Source organism: Anabrus simplex, chromosome 3 (genome assembly GCF_040414725.1).
Source record: "Anabrus simplex isolate iqAnaSimp1 chromosome 3, ASM4041472v1, whole genome shotgun sequence".
Classification (NCBI taxonomy): domain Eukaryota; kingdom Metazoa; phylum Arthropoda; class Insecta; order Orthoptera; family Tettigoniidae; genus Anabrus; species Anabrus simplex.
In genome coordinates, this window is record NC_090267.1 from 385800112 (window position 1) to 385817811 (window position 17700).

At 37.2% G+C, this 17700-nt stretch overlaps 1 protein-coding gene across 2 annotated transcripts in view; it reads left to right on the forward strand.

Moving 5' to 3' along the window:
• Positions 1 to 17700, forward strand: part of Pfas (phosphoribosylformylglycinamidine synthase) — a 275681-nt gene that overhangs the window by 231865 nt on the left and 26116 nt on the right. For both annotated transcript variants that reach the window (XM_067143336.2, XM_068226729.1), the window contains exons 19-20: positions 1591 to 1807; positions 9510 to 9686. In XM_067143336.2, the coding sequence (XP_066999437.2) occupies positions 1591 to 1807; positions 9510 to 9686 (394 nt within the window). The remainder of the gene's footprint in view (positions 1 to 1590; positions 1808 to 9509; positions 9687 to 17700) is intronic.

A 17700-nucleotide genomic window follows, 5' to 3' on the forward strand; every position in this document is an offset into this window, starting at 1 on the left:
CCCGCGGGTAGATTTTCAGGAAGCGCCTTTCGCTTGAGAACAATGTACGGCAGCAGTTTGGTTCCATCGGCAAGAATACACAACATTACCATACACCGTTGTTTTCCATTACCACCTGTTCTAATGGTAACACTTTTCGCACCCTTAACTTTCACAGTCCTGACCAATTTCAGAGTAGACTGGCGTCTGATCTGCATTGCCAATTTGCGAAAGCAAATATGCATTTTCCTTTCGCAACCGAATTATGTGATACTGAAACGACAATAACTTCTCATCGTAGGCACCAGGAAGACACTGTGAAATTGAGGTACGCCTTCGTACGCTCAACCCATTTCTTTTATAAAAATTACAAACCCATCCTCGGCTTGCCTTAAACCCTTCCAATGAAAGTTCCTTTGTGATCTCTAATGCTTTTAGCTGACACATTTCGGTTTACACACCATATCCCAATTCTCATCTTTCTGTCACATATTTATAAAGTTTTTTTTTCAATTTCTGGAAACAGTACACTCAGTCCATGAAAAGTTCTACTCACGAAAAGCTCTACGATCACCACTACATGTTAATAGCACATTTTTCTTCTTTCTTCAATCGCGAATACATGACTTGTCAATATCGTATTTCCTACCGGTGGCACGATTTCCAATAATTTCGGCTTCCCGAACTACTTTCAGTTTCTCATTCGCAGTTAAAGGTCAGTACTCCGAGAACGTGCGTGAGACTGATCTCCTTGAGTAAAATGGTTAATATAATACGATATAATACAATTCAATACAATATTAACTATTTTACTCTCAAACATGCCCAATTTGGACGCTTGGACATAATGCTTCCCCATGGCTTCTCCATTTAGAAAGGCACATTAACTATTATTTGACATATGTAAAGGTATCAATGTACAGGTACAGCTGATGATGATTGTTTAGGGTCGAGACCGGTCCTGTAGTTAATAATAAATTGTATTGATAAGGTGGAACCTTATCTATATATTAGTGAACTATTATTTGACATATGTAAAGGTATCAATGTACAGCTGATGATGACTGTTTAAGGTCGAAACTGGTCCTGTAGTTAATAATAAAATTGTATTGATAAGGTGGAACCTTTTCTTATCTATATATAAGCGTGGAAGTAGCGTATACTGAGAGCAGAGAGAGCATTATTGCCAAGCCGCGCTAGCGGTGATGCCCGATTTATGCGCATTTGGAAAGATAAATTTCCCAACATTTTAAATAAGACCCGCACCCAATTTTGGAAGCGATATTTAAAAAAAACAGTGCGGATGGTATTTGAGATTATATGGTATATCCAGTATGTAAGCTTATTGTATTTCACAACTGATTATTTTATATCAAAGGGGTCCAGCCAGTGCTTTGGGGTCTGCCTGTGACTTATTGCACAAAATTGTTGCTTCATTGACCTTAACTATTAATCATACCAATAAGATGTGAAAGCACATTCACTTGCAGAACACTGCTTTGTATGCTGCTGTTCTTTCTGTAGTTAAAGTCTAGATGTAAGCATTGAATGAATTGGCCAATTCAGCATTCTGAATTGATATTAAAACATCACTTCTTATTTATTTTCTAGGTGAAGATATCTGTGAATGGTGATACTATTTTGAAGAATAATGTACTGAGTGTATTCCAAATCTGGGAGGAGACAAGTTACCGGTTAGAAAGGAGACAGGCTAACCCTGAATGCGTAAAACGAGAATTTGAGAATGTTGGGCGGAGGAAAGGACCGAAGTATCAGCTCACCTTTGATCCTCAGAAACCTCCATCCCCAAGCAAAGTTCTTTCAAGAGGTATGTTTTTTAAACTCTTTTTGTGCATCTGAGTGAACACGCAAATATTGTAGGAACTATAGACAACGGGCGAGTTGGCCATGCGGTTAGGGGCGTGCAGCTGTGAGCTTTCATCCGGGAGATAGTGGGTTTGACCCCCACTGCCGGCAGCCCTGAAAATGGTTTTCCCTAGTTTTCCATTTTCACACTAAGCAAATGCTTGGCGCTGTACCTTAATTAAGGCTACGGCCAGTTCCTTCCCACTCATAGGCCTTTCCTCTCCCATCGTTGCCATAAGACCTTTCTGTGTCAGTGCGACATAAAGTAAAAAAAAGGAACTGTAAAAAAGAAGTGATATCCCTTGTAGTAGGTAAGTAAATAGCCAAAAATAAATCGAAAGTAACTTAGTATTTAATATTTTAGATTAAGCAGCCATCAGTATAAAGAAATTGTTGAAAAACTATTAGTGTCGACATTTGTGGTAAAATGTTTCTCTCTAATATGAGGTAATACCCATTAATAGTACATGAAAATGCATAAATAAATCTTGATCTTTGTTAAATTTTGCATATACTTTTACTGATCTGGCCTGCATAACTTGTATTTAAATCCTCGTTTGGAAAATTATAAGCCTGGAAGATTGCAACTACATATAACAGCCTTATTTATAAGCAGTTTCAAGCACAGTAACCGACAAAAAGTTGATGAAACCAACATATTGCAATGACTACATATTTTTTATAGATACCACTGGTAGCATTGATACCAGTATGTCTCACCAAAGAATCAACGAGATAATGATCAGTCTAGCAGTCAGGTCACTCGCCAAAGTCACCCCAGATTACGCCACATCCTCCCACCTAAGTCAAATGAATGTTTAACGTGAATTGACTTTCATCACAATAAATATTTGACTGTGAATCCAACACTATACAGTGGGGAAAAAAAAAAGAAAGAAAACACTACAGATCTGACTTCTTTGGGAAAAAAGTTGGTCTACCAAAGCATGTAACCACACAAGCAATATTCCTCTTCTACGCTCGAAACATCTTTATTCTCTGCTGAATTTACATTTACAGGTTTTTAACCAATTCAAAACTGCTTCCTCAGAATTTTCTTTTCTATGGGTATGAAGTCCATTTCCTGAGGGTAGATCCTTTGAACAAGCTATGCTAGATCACCAGTCACAGTCTTCACCCTCACGTGGCCATCTTTACCCTTGATAAGCTCCATCACTTTGCTAAAGGCCAGTTTATTCTCTTCATATTGGCACTTCCTACAAGAACAATTACACCAGTGCACAGTTGTTTTGGTAGGTAGTTACTATGTGTACTACTGGCTAACTTCAACTGCCCGAGATATTCAGACCGGAAGCATTCGTGAAGGTTTTCTTTTAACTTCTGATGATATTGCAACCTACCATTCAGCAAAGTAGATCCTAACATATCAAAATCTGGAACTCCTACATCTTTGATTTCATGGAAGAACATGTTGGGAGTGATCGGGATCAAGTTGGATGGACCTTGGGATATATAAATTAGAGGCTTTTTCAAGAACACTTCGAAGTAGTTTCTTCAGTAAAACAATGAGTCGTTCCCACCAACCTCCTCATCGAGGTGAAGCAGTTGGATTGAACCTCCATTCTATTCTTCTCGCCGAACTGTACTGACTTATGGCAGTCCAATCGATCTCCTTGAGCGCATACTCTACTGCAATGAAGTTGTTCCTTGTCCAAATATACCACTTGTGGCCGAACTCTCTTACTCATAAACCAATGAAATGCTAGTTGGAAAATTTCTGTGGGTAGTGGGGACACAAGCTTAAAAATGTACTGCTCAAAACACTGCCATCCTCAAACATGGGCCAGGACTGACAGCAAAAATATCCGTTACAGACTATAAATTTCATTTTTCCGTATTGACGGTTGAACTCTCACAATATGAAAATGAAAACCTATAACCTGTTTTCCAGTCAATGAGCGAGTCAGGAATGGAATGGATGAAGCCTCCATCTTGCAGCAAGGGTAGGAATTGTGCTGGCTGCCGAAGCCTGTTGCACTCCTCTGGGGCAATGATTAATGACTGACAGATGAAATGAAATGATAATGGAGAGTGTTGCTGGAATGAAAGATGACAGGGAAAACCGGAGTGCCTAGAAAAAAAAAACCTGTCCCACCTTTGCTTTGTCCAACACAAATCTCACATGGAGTGACCGAGATTTGAACCAGCAGTGAGAGGGAAACGTGCTGCCGTCTGAGCCGTGGAGGCTACTGAACTCTCACAATAATATAGTTATTTATTATTCCTCCTATTCAGTACATCAATATCATCTTATAAGATAAAGTGTTTATTAACTAGACATGTTTCGACTCACTCTGAGTCATCTTCAGTAAAAACATATCAAATTAAAATATGATAAAATTATTATTGTGCGTGAAATATACATTAAAATGCTTACTTTATAATTATGATAAAATGGAAGGTCTAGTTGGACACATTATCTTGTGTGTGTCAAGATTCCTGATGTTGTGAGGCATAGCCTCTTGTCTATTTACTGTATAAAAGGTTTTCTTAATGTTTGTTGTCCATTGCCTCTGAATTGGATTGGAGACTCTAGCTACAGACATTTACACAGGCATGAATCACGCCTAATACCATCTGTTAAAGACCTTTAAAGCCTTATATTACTATAATCTCTTTGAACTCAGGGTTTGTGGAGGATTCTTTGAAGACCATGCATGTTTGTAAACAGACGTTGTTTAACAGCATCATAGGTAATAAATTTCATATTATTTCGTATTGAAGAGCAGTATAATGTGAAACAAATGCTAAAGGTTCCCACCTATTCAATACTATTTATTTTAACCTTAAAAAAGTTACATATATTTGATGAAACTAGTTTCGGTCTTGCTAGAGACCATCAGTCAAAACCAAAAAAACCAATAAACCAATGTATTATAGATAAAAATTATTTCTTTTTTGGTTTTGACTGATAATGGTCTCTAGCAAGACTGAAATTAGTTTCATCAAATATTTGTAACTTTTTTGAAGTTACAGTAAATGGCATTGAATAAGTGGAAACCGTTAGCTTTTGTTTTACATTGTTTAGCAACATGGCATCGTTCAAGGAGCATGAGAAGGAAATAGCCAGACTTTTAGATGAAAGTGACTTTGATTTGAGTGATAGTGAGTGCGATTTTGAATTAAGTTGCGAGGAAGATTTGCGGAATTAGATTGTGTTCGTGAATTCAGTTCTCCGCCCGCCTCCGTAGCGTAACGGTTAGTGTTATTAGCTGCCATCCTCGGGGGTCCGGGTTTGATTCCCGGTACCGGTACTGCCAGAAATGTAAGAATGGCTGGAGGGTTGGTATGTGGTTTAAATGGTACATGCAGCTCACCTCCATTGGGGGTGTGCCTTAAGAGCTGCGCCACCTCGGGATGAGGACACGAGTTTAACTTTTTAAGTAAATTCAGTGTTCAAGACCCTGGTAACGAGAAAATTATACGAAATTACAGTGCTGGTACTTCTGCTAATGGCCGGAAAGAGAACCGTGACTCAGACTTGAACTTCAAACATATCTCGTTCACAGGTACGTCTAAGCCACCGCAAGGGACTAAACCTAAGAGTGAACTTGATTTTTTCCAACTATTCAATGACTGACGAGTTATTGATGGAAATTGTGCGTGAAACTAGCTGGTATGCCTGTGTAAACATCAGAAGGTCACGCCCCTCAGGTGAGAGTCTATGTGGAGGCCATGGAAAGATATTACACTTCCTGAGTTCAAGGCATTTTAGGCATAATTCTAAATATGGCAATGAACAGCAGTAAGCCTGAATTAGAAGACTATTTTTCAGATGATTGGTTATAAATAGAGCCCGGATTTCCATGCAAATGCATGTTTTTAAATAAGCTAGCTACAATCCTCAGTATTTGCAAACATTCGTTTCATGGCTTAACGACTCCAAATAACCGTTCTTTTTTCGTGCATGTTTGCATGTATTGGCCTTTTTAGAAGAAAAGTCATGCATAATGCATATTTTGAAGATTTTGGATATAATAGCGAATATTTGGACGTTTATATTGCATAGTATGACATTTCTTCTGACTTTGGCGCATATATAATGTTAAGTTGCATGATAATGCCTTTCATAAATGTTGGTTTGCAGAATTTGGGACCAAGTTTCTACATTATACAGTATGTCTATTACTGAGAGACGGGGAGAATGTATTTCTGGCATCCTCTCTGACAACCAAAGTCAGTACATATGGCAGAGGTCCTATAATCCAATTACCAAAGCACTTTCTTGTCTGTTGCTTGAGTAAACATTGACGTAAGCCGGAAGTCCCCACGTCGATCTTTGTAATTCTTAGGAATAAAGGTTTCCCAGTTATACACTGCTATAAACTGAACCTTAAATTGTGCATTACTCATTGACGGCTCATGTGTTGTATCTTGTATCACACTTCTATGACTCCGCTTTACGGTAGTGATGTAGCAGCTCACAAACCTTGATTTTGCACTGAACCCTCTTCTGTTGTGATCATGGAATATCCTACCCGGAACTCTCACCCCTCACACGTCTTCGTTATCGCAGCAGGCAGTCGTTACCAGTTATTGAGGACATTCAAAAGTGTCTGCAATCATTGCACGGATAAGTAGATGCGAACAAAGTTATCTGTACAAATCCTGACTTTGAATTCGTCAAGCTTGTATAAGACAGATTGCGGTAAAAATGCAAAATACGTACAATTTGACCACAGTTTGTCCCTAATGTTTTCATTTAAGTGTGCACCTGTCACTTCTGCTGACGTAGAAACATCATTTTCTATGTTTAAGAATATTCTGACAGATAAAAGGATGAGCTTAAATTAAGACCATTGGCAGAAGTTATGGTAGTTGTACAAAGTTTCAAAAGAAACTGAATTTTGATAGTGCATATTTTCCGGTTTATTGTGCATGTTTTGCCATATTATAGTGCATTAATGCATGCATATTTTGAGATTTGATAGTGCGTGGAAATCCGGGCTCTAGTTATAAGTGCCCTTTTTATAAAGATTTGTTCCCCCCAAAGAGGATTATGGAAATATTCTGGAATATTCGTCTTCTAACTGTAGGGCAACCGCAGGGAGTCAGGATTCTTCTTCTTCTTGTTTCTGTCAGTTCCGGATATCGGCAACCATCTTGGATGTGTCTTCTCTGTTGTGAGCTGCCTGGAGTAACTCTGCCGATGTTTTCAGAATCCAGTCTCTGAGATTTTTTATCCGGGAGATTCATCTCCTGCCAACACCTCTCTTTCCAGGTATCTTTCCTTGCAGGATTTCTTGCAGTAGATGGTACGTGCTTCTGTTTCTTATGATGTGAGTGAGGTATTGTAGCTTTCTTGTTTTTTCAATGGTCATTACCTCCTTATCTTTGCTCATTCTTCGAAGGATCTCTGCATTTGTGACGTAATCTGTCCATGGCACACTTAGCATCCTTCGGTACAGCCACACCTCAAAGGCCTCTTAATATTTTACTGAGCGACTTCTTTAAAGTCCATGGTTCAACACCGTATTAGAGAACAGAAAATACATAGCAGCGAAGGAGGCTCATTTATGTAACTAGTATTAAATTACGACTTTTTTAACAGTTTTCCCATTTTGTTGAACACAGTCCTACCGAGCTCGTTAGCTGCAGTCGCTTAAGTGCGGCCAGTATCCAGTATTCGGGAGATAGTTGGTTCAAATCCCACTATCGGCAGCCCTGAAGATGGTTTTCCGTTGTTTCCCATTTTCACACCAGACAAATGCTGGGGCTGTACCTTAATTAAGGCCACGGCCACTTCCTTGCCACTCCTAGCCCCTTCCTGTCCCATCGTCGCCATAAGACCTATCTGTGTCGGTGCGACGTTAAGCAAATAAAATAAGAATACAGTCCTAGCTTTTCCAATGTGGGACTTCACTTCAACCGAATTATCCCATTGATCATTAATGATGGTGCCGAGATAAGTGTATTTCCAGACTTGTTCAACAGGTTTCTAGTCAATTACTAGATGAATGCAGGGGTAAAGTTTTTGCTTATGACCATAACTTTGGTTTTCTTTATATTAATGTTAAGACCGTATTCATGGCTAGTGAATGCTACTCTTTCAATGAGATATTGTAAACTTTCTAAACTACCCAAAAAATTACAGTGTCCTCCGCATATCGAACATTGTTTATCCATTGTCCATTTAAAAGCACTCCATTTGTATATCATCCAGTGCTTCCCTGAAGATATATTCCGAATAGATGTTAAATAGCAATGGAGACATTATACAACCCTGTCGTACATCCGTTTGATATGTACGTCTTCCATATTTTCCTCTCCCAGTCTAACGGGAGCAGTCTGATTCCAGTATAAGTTGACAATGATTCTTAGATTCTTATCATCTAGACCAATACTTCTTAATATTTCAATCATATTGTAATGTTGCACTCTATCAAAGGCCTTCTGATAGTCAATAAAACAGGCATAAATATCACAATTTATTTTTCTACATCACTGAAATAGTACCTGAATGCTAAATAGAGCTTTCCATGTACCAACTGCATTTCGGAAACCAAACTGTGTAGGTGAAATTTGATCTTCGCAGAGTTTGTATATTCTTCTGTGAATGACCTTCAGAAAAAGTTTCAACAGATGGGTCATGGGCTTATCATTCTGAAATCGCCACATAACTTAGCTCCGGTTGTTTTAGGTAATGCAATAAATTCTGATTTTAGCCTCTCATAAGGAATGTTGCCAGAATCATAGATGTCATTGAACATTACAGTCAGCCACTTCACATTGTCCTCATTAAAAAGTTTAAAAAATTCTGCATCATTGCTGTCTGGGCCTGAGGCTTTGCCTTCTTTAATTATAATAATAATATACAACGGGTGATTGTTTAGTCCGGCCTCTCATTATATTATTAATATTTGAATTATTTATACATACATGTCTCGGGAGCCTTAACTCCCCTCATCAGTGTATTTGCATCGAAATCAGTCTTATCCAAATCTCAAGATACATCATCATATTGTATTAACATTAAGCATTGTCCTGTATAACATCAACTCTAGACCAACTATATCCTCTGGTCTTGTTGTTTAAAGGGCTAATATCTAAACTCATCAGCCCCTAATGGTACGAGATGGACGACATGATTTGATAATTTAAATTAATTAAAATTTTAAAATGTATCTACTGACTAGAGTTTAAAATAAATGGTGATGAAAAATGATTTAAAACAATCAGAGGGGTCTAATTCGCTATGCCTTATGGCGCCAGGTACACTGTGTCTGGCATGCTATGACTGCAAATATTAGGCTATAGTTACACACCCTACTTTCACAAGCCTTGTTGTAGGGGTTACGAATGATTGCAAAATGCCACTCTGCACACACTTCATACCAGTTACTTTGGTCTCTTGCTTGTTTACCCCACAATGTTCTGTGATGATAAAAAGTTTTCCTTGTTAGTGATAAAGAGAACTTTATTTTATTTTATTTCTAGAACAAACTGTGTTTACAAAAGACAGGAGGTATTTTTGAAACCGTCAAGCGATAATAGAGCAGTAACACAAACTCTTACTTTGGCTGAAAAATAAGATTGAGTCATATTATCAGAATTACTGTATTGAGTTAACACAGAGCAAAACTAAGCTGCATGTATTGTACATAAAACTGGATAGTTTATGAAACAACTGTGTGAATTTCTAGCTCCTCGTGTGGCTGTGATTCGTGAGGAAGGAACAAATGGGGACCGAGAAATGGCTGCGTCTCTCTACATGGCAGGATTCGAAGTTTGGGATGTGACGATGCAGGATCTTCTCAATAAAACTGTCACTGCAGATGAATTCCGTGGCCTCTTCTTTCCAGGTGGTTTCAGTTATGCTGGTAAGTTGAACATTTTATTTGCATGCTATATTCTAGGTTCTGTAATAGTTTGTATTATTTCACTTACAGTTACTGTTGTTTTGGAATGTTAACCCTTTGGCACTCAGCCTATATGCAGGTGTTTGCTCGAAGACACTCAGACCAATTTTTGTGATTTTCCAAAGCAAATTACAAAAATTCATCACGTAAAGAGTTTATCACATATTAAAATAAAATTAATCACACTAATACAGGAAACTATGAGCATTTCAGAAATGAATATACCTTGGACGTGTCGGCCTCCGGATCCCAAGATAGCGGGTTCAAACCCGGCAGAGGTAGTCGGATTTTTGAAGGGCGGAAAAAAAGTCCAATCGACACTCCATGTCGTACAATGTCGGCATGTAAAAGATCTCTGGTGATACATTTGGTATTTACCCGACAAAATTAATTAAATCTCAGCCATAGACGCCCAAGAGATCCGGTTTACTCTAGGTCCGCTAGATGGCAGACAGAGTAAACCGGAACGTCGAAATTGACGAGCAGACAGCCAGATGGCGTCAAATCGAAATGTCTGCAAATGGTAGCTGAGGCCATACGATTATTATTATTAGACCAAAAAAAATTTAAAAATAAATTATTGTTTTCAATGACAGAAAAATTAGTTATTGTTGCGTCTTCCTTCTTTACTCTTAGACGTGGATGAAAGAACATTTAATTCTGAATAATTTGATATCAATATGATGTGTGTGCTGCAATTCACTCATGAAGCATTGCACAAAGTTATTCAGTGTACATGTAACGGTCATCGATGTCAGGGCCTCGCGGGCCGATGCACGGTGAGCGGTTACGACCGTGTCACTTCCCACATAACGGGAATCACTTTCGGCAAAAGAAGGCCATTATTACTGTCTAAATCATCTGAAAATTCATGGATATCGGCCTCATTCGGCCTTGAATATGGCCTAGCCATTACTATAAAAAGATGACGCAAGCACGTGCAACAACGGAGTTATGAAAAGGAGTAAAATTGTAGTTTACGAAGTGCATCGAACACACGATATACCAAAGAAACGAAATAAACTATAAACAAAACTCATAGCAAGATCAACTTGTTGTATTCATAAGCCAATCAAAACAGATCCACGCAATAACAACTTCAAATAACCACAACATAAACATTCACTGTCAACAGATTTCATTTGTCGAAAATAAAAATATTTTGTAGGGCTGGTGGATATATCTGCTGAGTTAAACGCAAATTCAACGCTTTAATGTACCGTCACGATCTACTGTTACGATTTAACAGCTACGTAAATGACCAAAATCCGTAAATAGGACAGAGCCGATGTATCGGCACCGTGAGCGTTTTCGCCATAAACTCTCGCTTCACAATTAAGTATTTATTTTCCACCTAGTCGATACAATGATTGCTTAAGGCAATTTTTAATGGTCAAAAGTGGTACATGTTTCGTATATTATCAACATCTTCAGCCACATAACACTGTTTAGATGAAAAATGTATAAAATTGACAAAGTAATGCTTTAGAGGAAGTGTCCTTAAAATTAACATAAGATTGTTAATTTTAAGGACACTTCCTCTAAAGCATTACTTTGTCAATTTTATACATTTTTCATCTAAACAGTGTTATGTGGCTGAAGATGTTGATAATATACGAAACATGTACCACTTTTGACCATTAAAAATTGCCTTAAGCAATCATTGTATCGACTAGGTGGAAAATAAATACTTAATTGTGAATCTATTGAAGTGCGATACGGACCATGAAGCTGATTTTATGTAATAAACTCTCGCGCCGATAGATCGGCGCGCTGAGTGCGAAAGGGTTAATATTGGACATAGTAACAGCCTTCAATTTTCATTCCATAAAAATCAAAAACTTCCTTATTAAGTTGGTATATGATTTTTGTTATAGAAACATGTTTGTTTCGTTTGCAAGTTATGTTTGCATAGTTAAAAATTAAGTCATTTATTAATGTTTGTATTGAAATTTCTACATTTCTGTAACCTTAGATTCCTGCTTTCTACTAATATGTACAGCATATTATATTATTTATTTGGTAGCATTTTTCTAACATATTGAATTACTTGGTTCACTTAAAAAAAAAAAAGTAATATGTACCTATATCATGCAAATTATTTAATCAACATTATTCCAATTTTCATATTTGATCTAAACAATTAAAATATGTTGAGATTGCAATTTAATGTTATTTTTAATTTTTCTTGTTTTGCACTAGTGTAGCTTGATCAATATTTTTCATTTTTTATTGGACACTTTCATTTTTAATACATTTTTGTAGTCTTTTGTCACATCAAGTTGTATTATATAAAATAATTTCTTTAATCATTTGCACTACTTGAGTCCCACTCAACATGAATATAGCTTGAACTTTTAAGTGCTCCTGTGGGGATTATACTGTGTTTAAGTATTTTGGAGTCATCTAACAGAATCCCTGAGAATATCTTTCCTGTTTTACGATAGATGGGAATTCTAACGGCATGATAACTCTCATTCTTGAATGTTTACAGGAATTTATTATGACAGGGTTTGTTCATAAACAGGTTTTCATATTTTCTTGTGGTTTTTGTTATTTTATGAGAGGACAGTAAAAGTTATTTTTATGAACCAGCTACTAAATTCAACAATTTATTAGTGCACAGTATCATAGAAAATAATGAGAGTAATAATGAGGAAGGAAGTGGTAATGCTCCCCTGTATCCATAGCACAAGTGTAAATATGATGATCCTGAGTTTTAGTTCCTATTTATCCATTAATTTTAAATTGTGGTTGTACAGTATGACATTACTCTTCCGTGATTGACTGAAGCTCATCTTACGCATTATGCGCTTCCACGAATGATGAAGGAGCTCATACCGCCCATGATGTATACATGCCTTCACAGAAAGGAGTTATCTGTTCCTGTATTTGTATTTTGTACTTCAAATCATAGCATCATCATCATTTCCCCTTGTCCAGCTCCTGCTGGGTCGGGGTATTTATGGCACTTCTCCATCTTCCTCTTTCCTTCCACCATTCCTCTTCCACGATCTTGTCCCAGTCTAACTTTCATCTCCTTATGCTGCTCTTCACTGATTCAATCCACCTTGTTCTAGGTCTTCCTCTTGCTCTCTTACCCTTGCACTTTTGCCTTCAGCCTCTGTCTTTGAAATCTATTCTCCTCCATCCTCTTTACATGTCTGAACAACCTTAGTTTATTCTTTTCAATTCTCTCATTTAGCTTTCCTGTCCCAAATTCCTTCCTAACATCTTCATTTCTCACTCTCTTTCCTTGTCTTTCCTATCATACTTCTTAGGAATTTCATCTCACTAGCTTGAATTCTACTCTCTTGCCTGCTAGTAAAAGTCCAAGTCTCAGCTGCATAAGTCAGTATGGGTACATAGTACATTTTGTACATTATCTCTTTACTGTTCCTTGGTACTTTTTAGCTCCAAACAAGTTTTCTTACACTATGGTAGAATGCATTGCCCTGCTGTACCCTCCTGCTAATCTTCATGTCCATAGCCTAATTCAATATTTGATTTGACTTCTTGGAACTGCATTACAATGAGACTACTACTGACACTACAGTAAGAAACAACCACTAAAACAATACCACTGTTGTAAAAAGTACATTATTATTAAACGGTATCAATGTATCTTATAACAATATAGCAAGAAAAACAGTGATAAAATAAAAGTAAAGGACTGTACTGTAAATGATGTTACAACAATAATTTTATGACAATCTTCAAAATTGTTTTTCTTCAGCAAGTATCTATTTACAATAGTATGCCTTGAAGCAGGGAGCTACACAAAGTCCAACCTTGCAATCTGGGCACCAATTCTGACTTTCTTTCATAACACCTTTGTCATAATACACTTTGCTCCTCCTTGTCACACAATTCTTTTAATCACTGGATGGAATAAAGCCTGGGAAATGACTCTCTGTAAATCATGTTGGTTCAGGTTTCAATGATTGCCTTCCTACTTCTCATTCCACTGGCTGCTTCTCTAAGATTCTCTTCAACTATTGGTTTTCCCAGCTCAGTCAGAAAGTGCAACCTAGACAATGTTTAGCAAGTTCATGAAGTTTGAAGTAGTACTTGTTTACTTTTTCTCGTGCAATAGGATATGATTCCGTTTGCTGTTGCTCTCCACTCATATTCTTATTGTAGTCCACTGCTAGCTTGGATTTTTATTCAACTTTGTTCCTTTTCTCTACATCTCTGAAGGTATCGTCATGAATTGTGCTCTTATCTTTCCAGGCAGGACCAAAATCTTATCCTTATGTCTGGCAATGTGCTCACCTTTCTTTAAGCATTTACTCTTGAGAACATCAGTTACCCAAAGCTGATTTATATGCATCGTTCCCACGATATCAGTGTCCATGCTAACAAAGTTTCAGCTAACTGGAAACTGGAATACCAGTTATCTAGATACAGTGTGTATCCTTTGTTCAGTAGTTCATGTGGCAGTTCCAGGACTACTCTACTAAATATAGGAGTACTGGGATATTATTTCCTAAAGGTTGTATCTTTCCTAGTATATACAATAAAATTCCAAATGTACACTGAATCACTCACTCAAAGAACAAGCAATATGAGACCAAAGCGACTCCTTTCTAATGGTATGAACTGCTTTCACTGCAGCCTTCCTTGGTGTTGAGTAGTGATTCATTTACACAAATGTTTCCCTTTTGTGTATTCCCTTCTTGGCACTAATTGCAAATTGAATTCAAAACCAGTGAGATTTTTAACAACTTCTCTCTCATGGACATAGCATGACAAAATTTTGACAATAATGAAAACCTTTCCTCTCGCGTCAATTTGTTGAAGAATGGTGTCGAGATGGAATTGCTGTGAGTAACGTGCAGTTCATAAATAGGCTTCTTTATATTCTTTGAAAAATGAGAAGGGCTATGAATAACTTTATCTCTCATTTGGTAGTTGGAGTCTAATCCTGAGTTCGCAGCCAAAGTTTCATTACTAGGATTGCTCTGTTTATTTATTTGTCTGTTCACATATTATCTGATAAGATATATCTCTATAAACTGACTAAAATAGAACAATGGGCTCGCTTTGTTGGAATCACTTATGTCGATATTGTTTTAATGTCCGATACAAACGTAAAAGGAGCACGAGGATTCCCTTGGCTATGCCGGTGCAAGATGGCCACATCACTTGTTGTAGAGCAGCTAATATCTTCTCCCTCTTCTTCATTTTCAAAAGCAAGCTCACTGTCAGTTTCACTACTTGGTTTATCCTAGCTATCCAAATAGTTGTCATCTAATTCATCATCTGAGTCAATGAGATGAAGAATTGTTTCATCATCCAAACAAGCTTGCTTAGCTGTTATGTACGAAAGAAAATGCAATGTAATATTGAACGCAGTGTGGCACAGCAAGTCTGGAACCTACCGACATGTACAAAGTGGATATAGAACTACACTCAGCAACATGGAGAGATGAGATAACACGTCCCGCCCAGCAGATAACAGTTTTCGAAAGCTCTAGACAAGTTAACTCATTACCCGATAGATAGTGTTTGTGTTTTATAGCATTTGCAATAATTGCGAAATATGTTAAAACTTTGTCAGTGTATGTGCCTTCATCTTATATGTACGAGTGGTTTTTAGTGATTTTGAATTAGCGATGAAATGTAAAATTGGTTTAGAATGCAAAATTATACAATTTATGCGAAATAGATGCAAAACTCTCGGTTTTATACGAAAGAAACATATATCATTTTTAAAACAATGCATTTTTCTTAAAAATAAGATATATGTTGTTATTTATTTCAGGATAAAGAATTATTATGGCACCTTAAATCATTCAATGTGTAGAGTATCTTTCACCAGCCAAAGAGCAGTACAAAGGACAACCAGTCAAACAGCAAATACACTTTCAAGCACACATGTTCATTCTCTTTATGTTGACGCTTGACCATAGTCGGTTATTCTTGACATTGGTGTTGAGTAGTAGTTCTGTTTTGAAGTACGGTAGCGATTTATTTTATTGTCTGGAAGCCATGGATAGAAGCGAAGTGACGATCAAACAGCATGCTGAGAGTTACAAATCGGGGTATTTTTATGTAAGCGATACAGATAAGCCTATATTGATGTGCCGACTTTGTAATCAAATACTTGAATGGAAGAAGAAAAAATGTTCTTCCTTTGCCTCAGTAGCACTGCTGTGCATTTAGGCCTCCATGAACAGTGTTGATGTAGAGAGTTGTTTTTAGCAAGTACAACATAATTGTAACTGATAGGCGGTCTGGAATGAAGGAGGACACCGTTTAAAGAATGGGCATGTTGTACTTCAATCATCATTGAAATTCCTCTTCCTTGTAGGTGTGTTGTACTGTGATAAATGAATAAGTTCAGAATAGGATTTTTCACTTTGAAATTATTTGTAAATTTGTGAATAGGCATGTTCGTGTGAATGTTAATACTTCTTGCAGTCTTATGTTGGTTGATATTTGTCTTATTTTCCATAGTGTATTCAAAACTACATGACGAGCAATGTGTGATTAAACAGTATGATTTTACTCCCAACTGTTGTGTGTGCAATTTAGCAAAATATGCCTATTTTTAACCATTTTGCTCCAAAACGCTAAATTTGAGAAGTTTAGATACTACAAAATGCTAAATTTGAAAATCAAAACGCTAAATCTCTGATTTTTAAATGCTATAAACCACGAACTCTACCGATTGAATAACAACTGTCGACAGATGACTTAACACTTGACTCCTGATTAAGAGGTTAAAATATTCGTTAAATCTACTTAGCTTTCTTAGAATGACTATAGAATTAATTATCTAATATGCAATACATTTTCTATTTCTGGATGGAAAATCTTAATTTCTACTATTGTACCTATTTATAACATTAACACACATTTATTCCAGATGAAAACCTACACAGTCACTGCTTCCTACCAAAATAGTTGAGAGTCAATCTCTGTTTACACTTCTAATTTCCTCTATTTGTTTTTCAAGTTCATAAAGGTTATGAAGACTATTTTACGCACGCGCGCGCGCGCACACACACACACACACACACACACACACACACACACACACACACACACACACATGCACGCACGCACACTCTCTCTCTCTCTCTGTCACACATGACAGATATCTATGTAACATGTCCACTGCTGCACTTGCCTTAGCACTGGTAGGCATCATTATAGACTGTTATGCCTTTCAGCGTTCAGTCTACAAGCCTCTGTGAATTTACTAAACTCCGCCACAATCCTCTATTTGTAACAAGCTCTGTCTCTGTGGCGTCGTTTGATTCCATACCTCTTTAGAAACAGAGTCTAACCAGATAGATTTAACGAATATTTTAACCTCTTAATCAGGAGTCAAGTGTTAAGTCATCTGTCGACAGTTGTTATTCAATCGGTAGAGTTCGTGGTTTATAGCATTTAAAAATCAGAGATTTAGCGTTTTGATTTTCAAATTAGAAGTGTAAACAGAGATTGACTCTCAACTATTTTGGTAGGAAGCAGTGACTGTGTAGGTTTTCATCTGGAATAAATGTGTGTTAATGTTATAAATAGGTACAATAGTAGAAATTAAGATTTTCCATCCAGAAATAGAAAATGTATTGCATATTAGATAATTACTTCTATAGTCATTCTAAGAAAGCTAAGTAGATTTAACGAATATTTTAACCTCTTAATCAGGAGTCAAGTGTTAAGTCATCTGTCGACAGTTGTTATTCAATCGGTAGAGTTCGTGGTTTATAGCATTTAAAAATCAGAGATTTAGCGTTTTGATTTTCAAATTTAGAAGACAGAAGACAGGAAGGAAGATAGGACTCCCTCAAACAATGTACAGGTTACAGTAGGTGTACAAGAGGGAGGGGAAGGAGAGGGAGGAGTTGTAGAAGACAGGTGGTCTAATGTTCTAAGGGGAAGGAGATTGCAGGCCAAGGGCTCTATTCAGGATCAGAATTCAGGACAGGTGTCTGTGCGAAATCGGTACGAGTCACTCCAG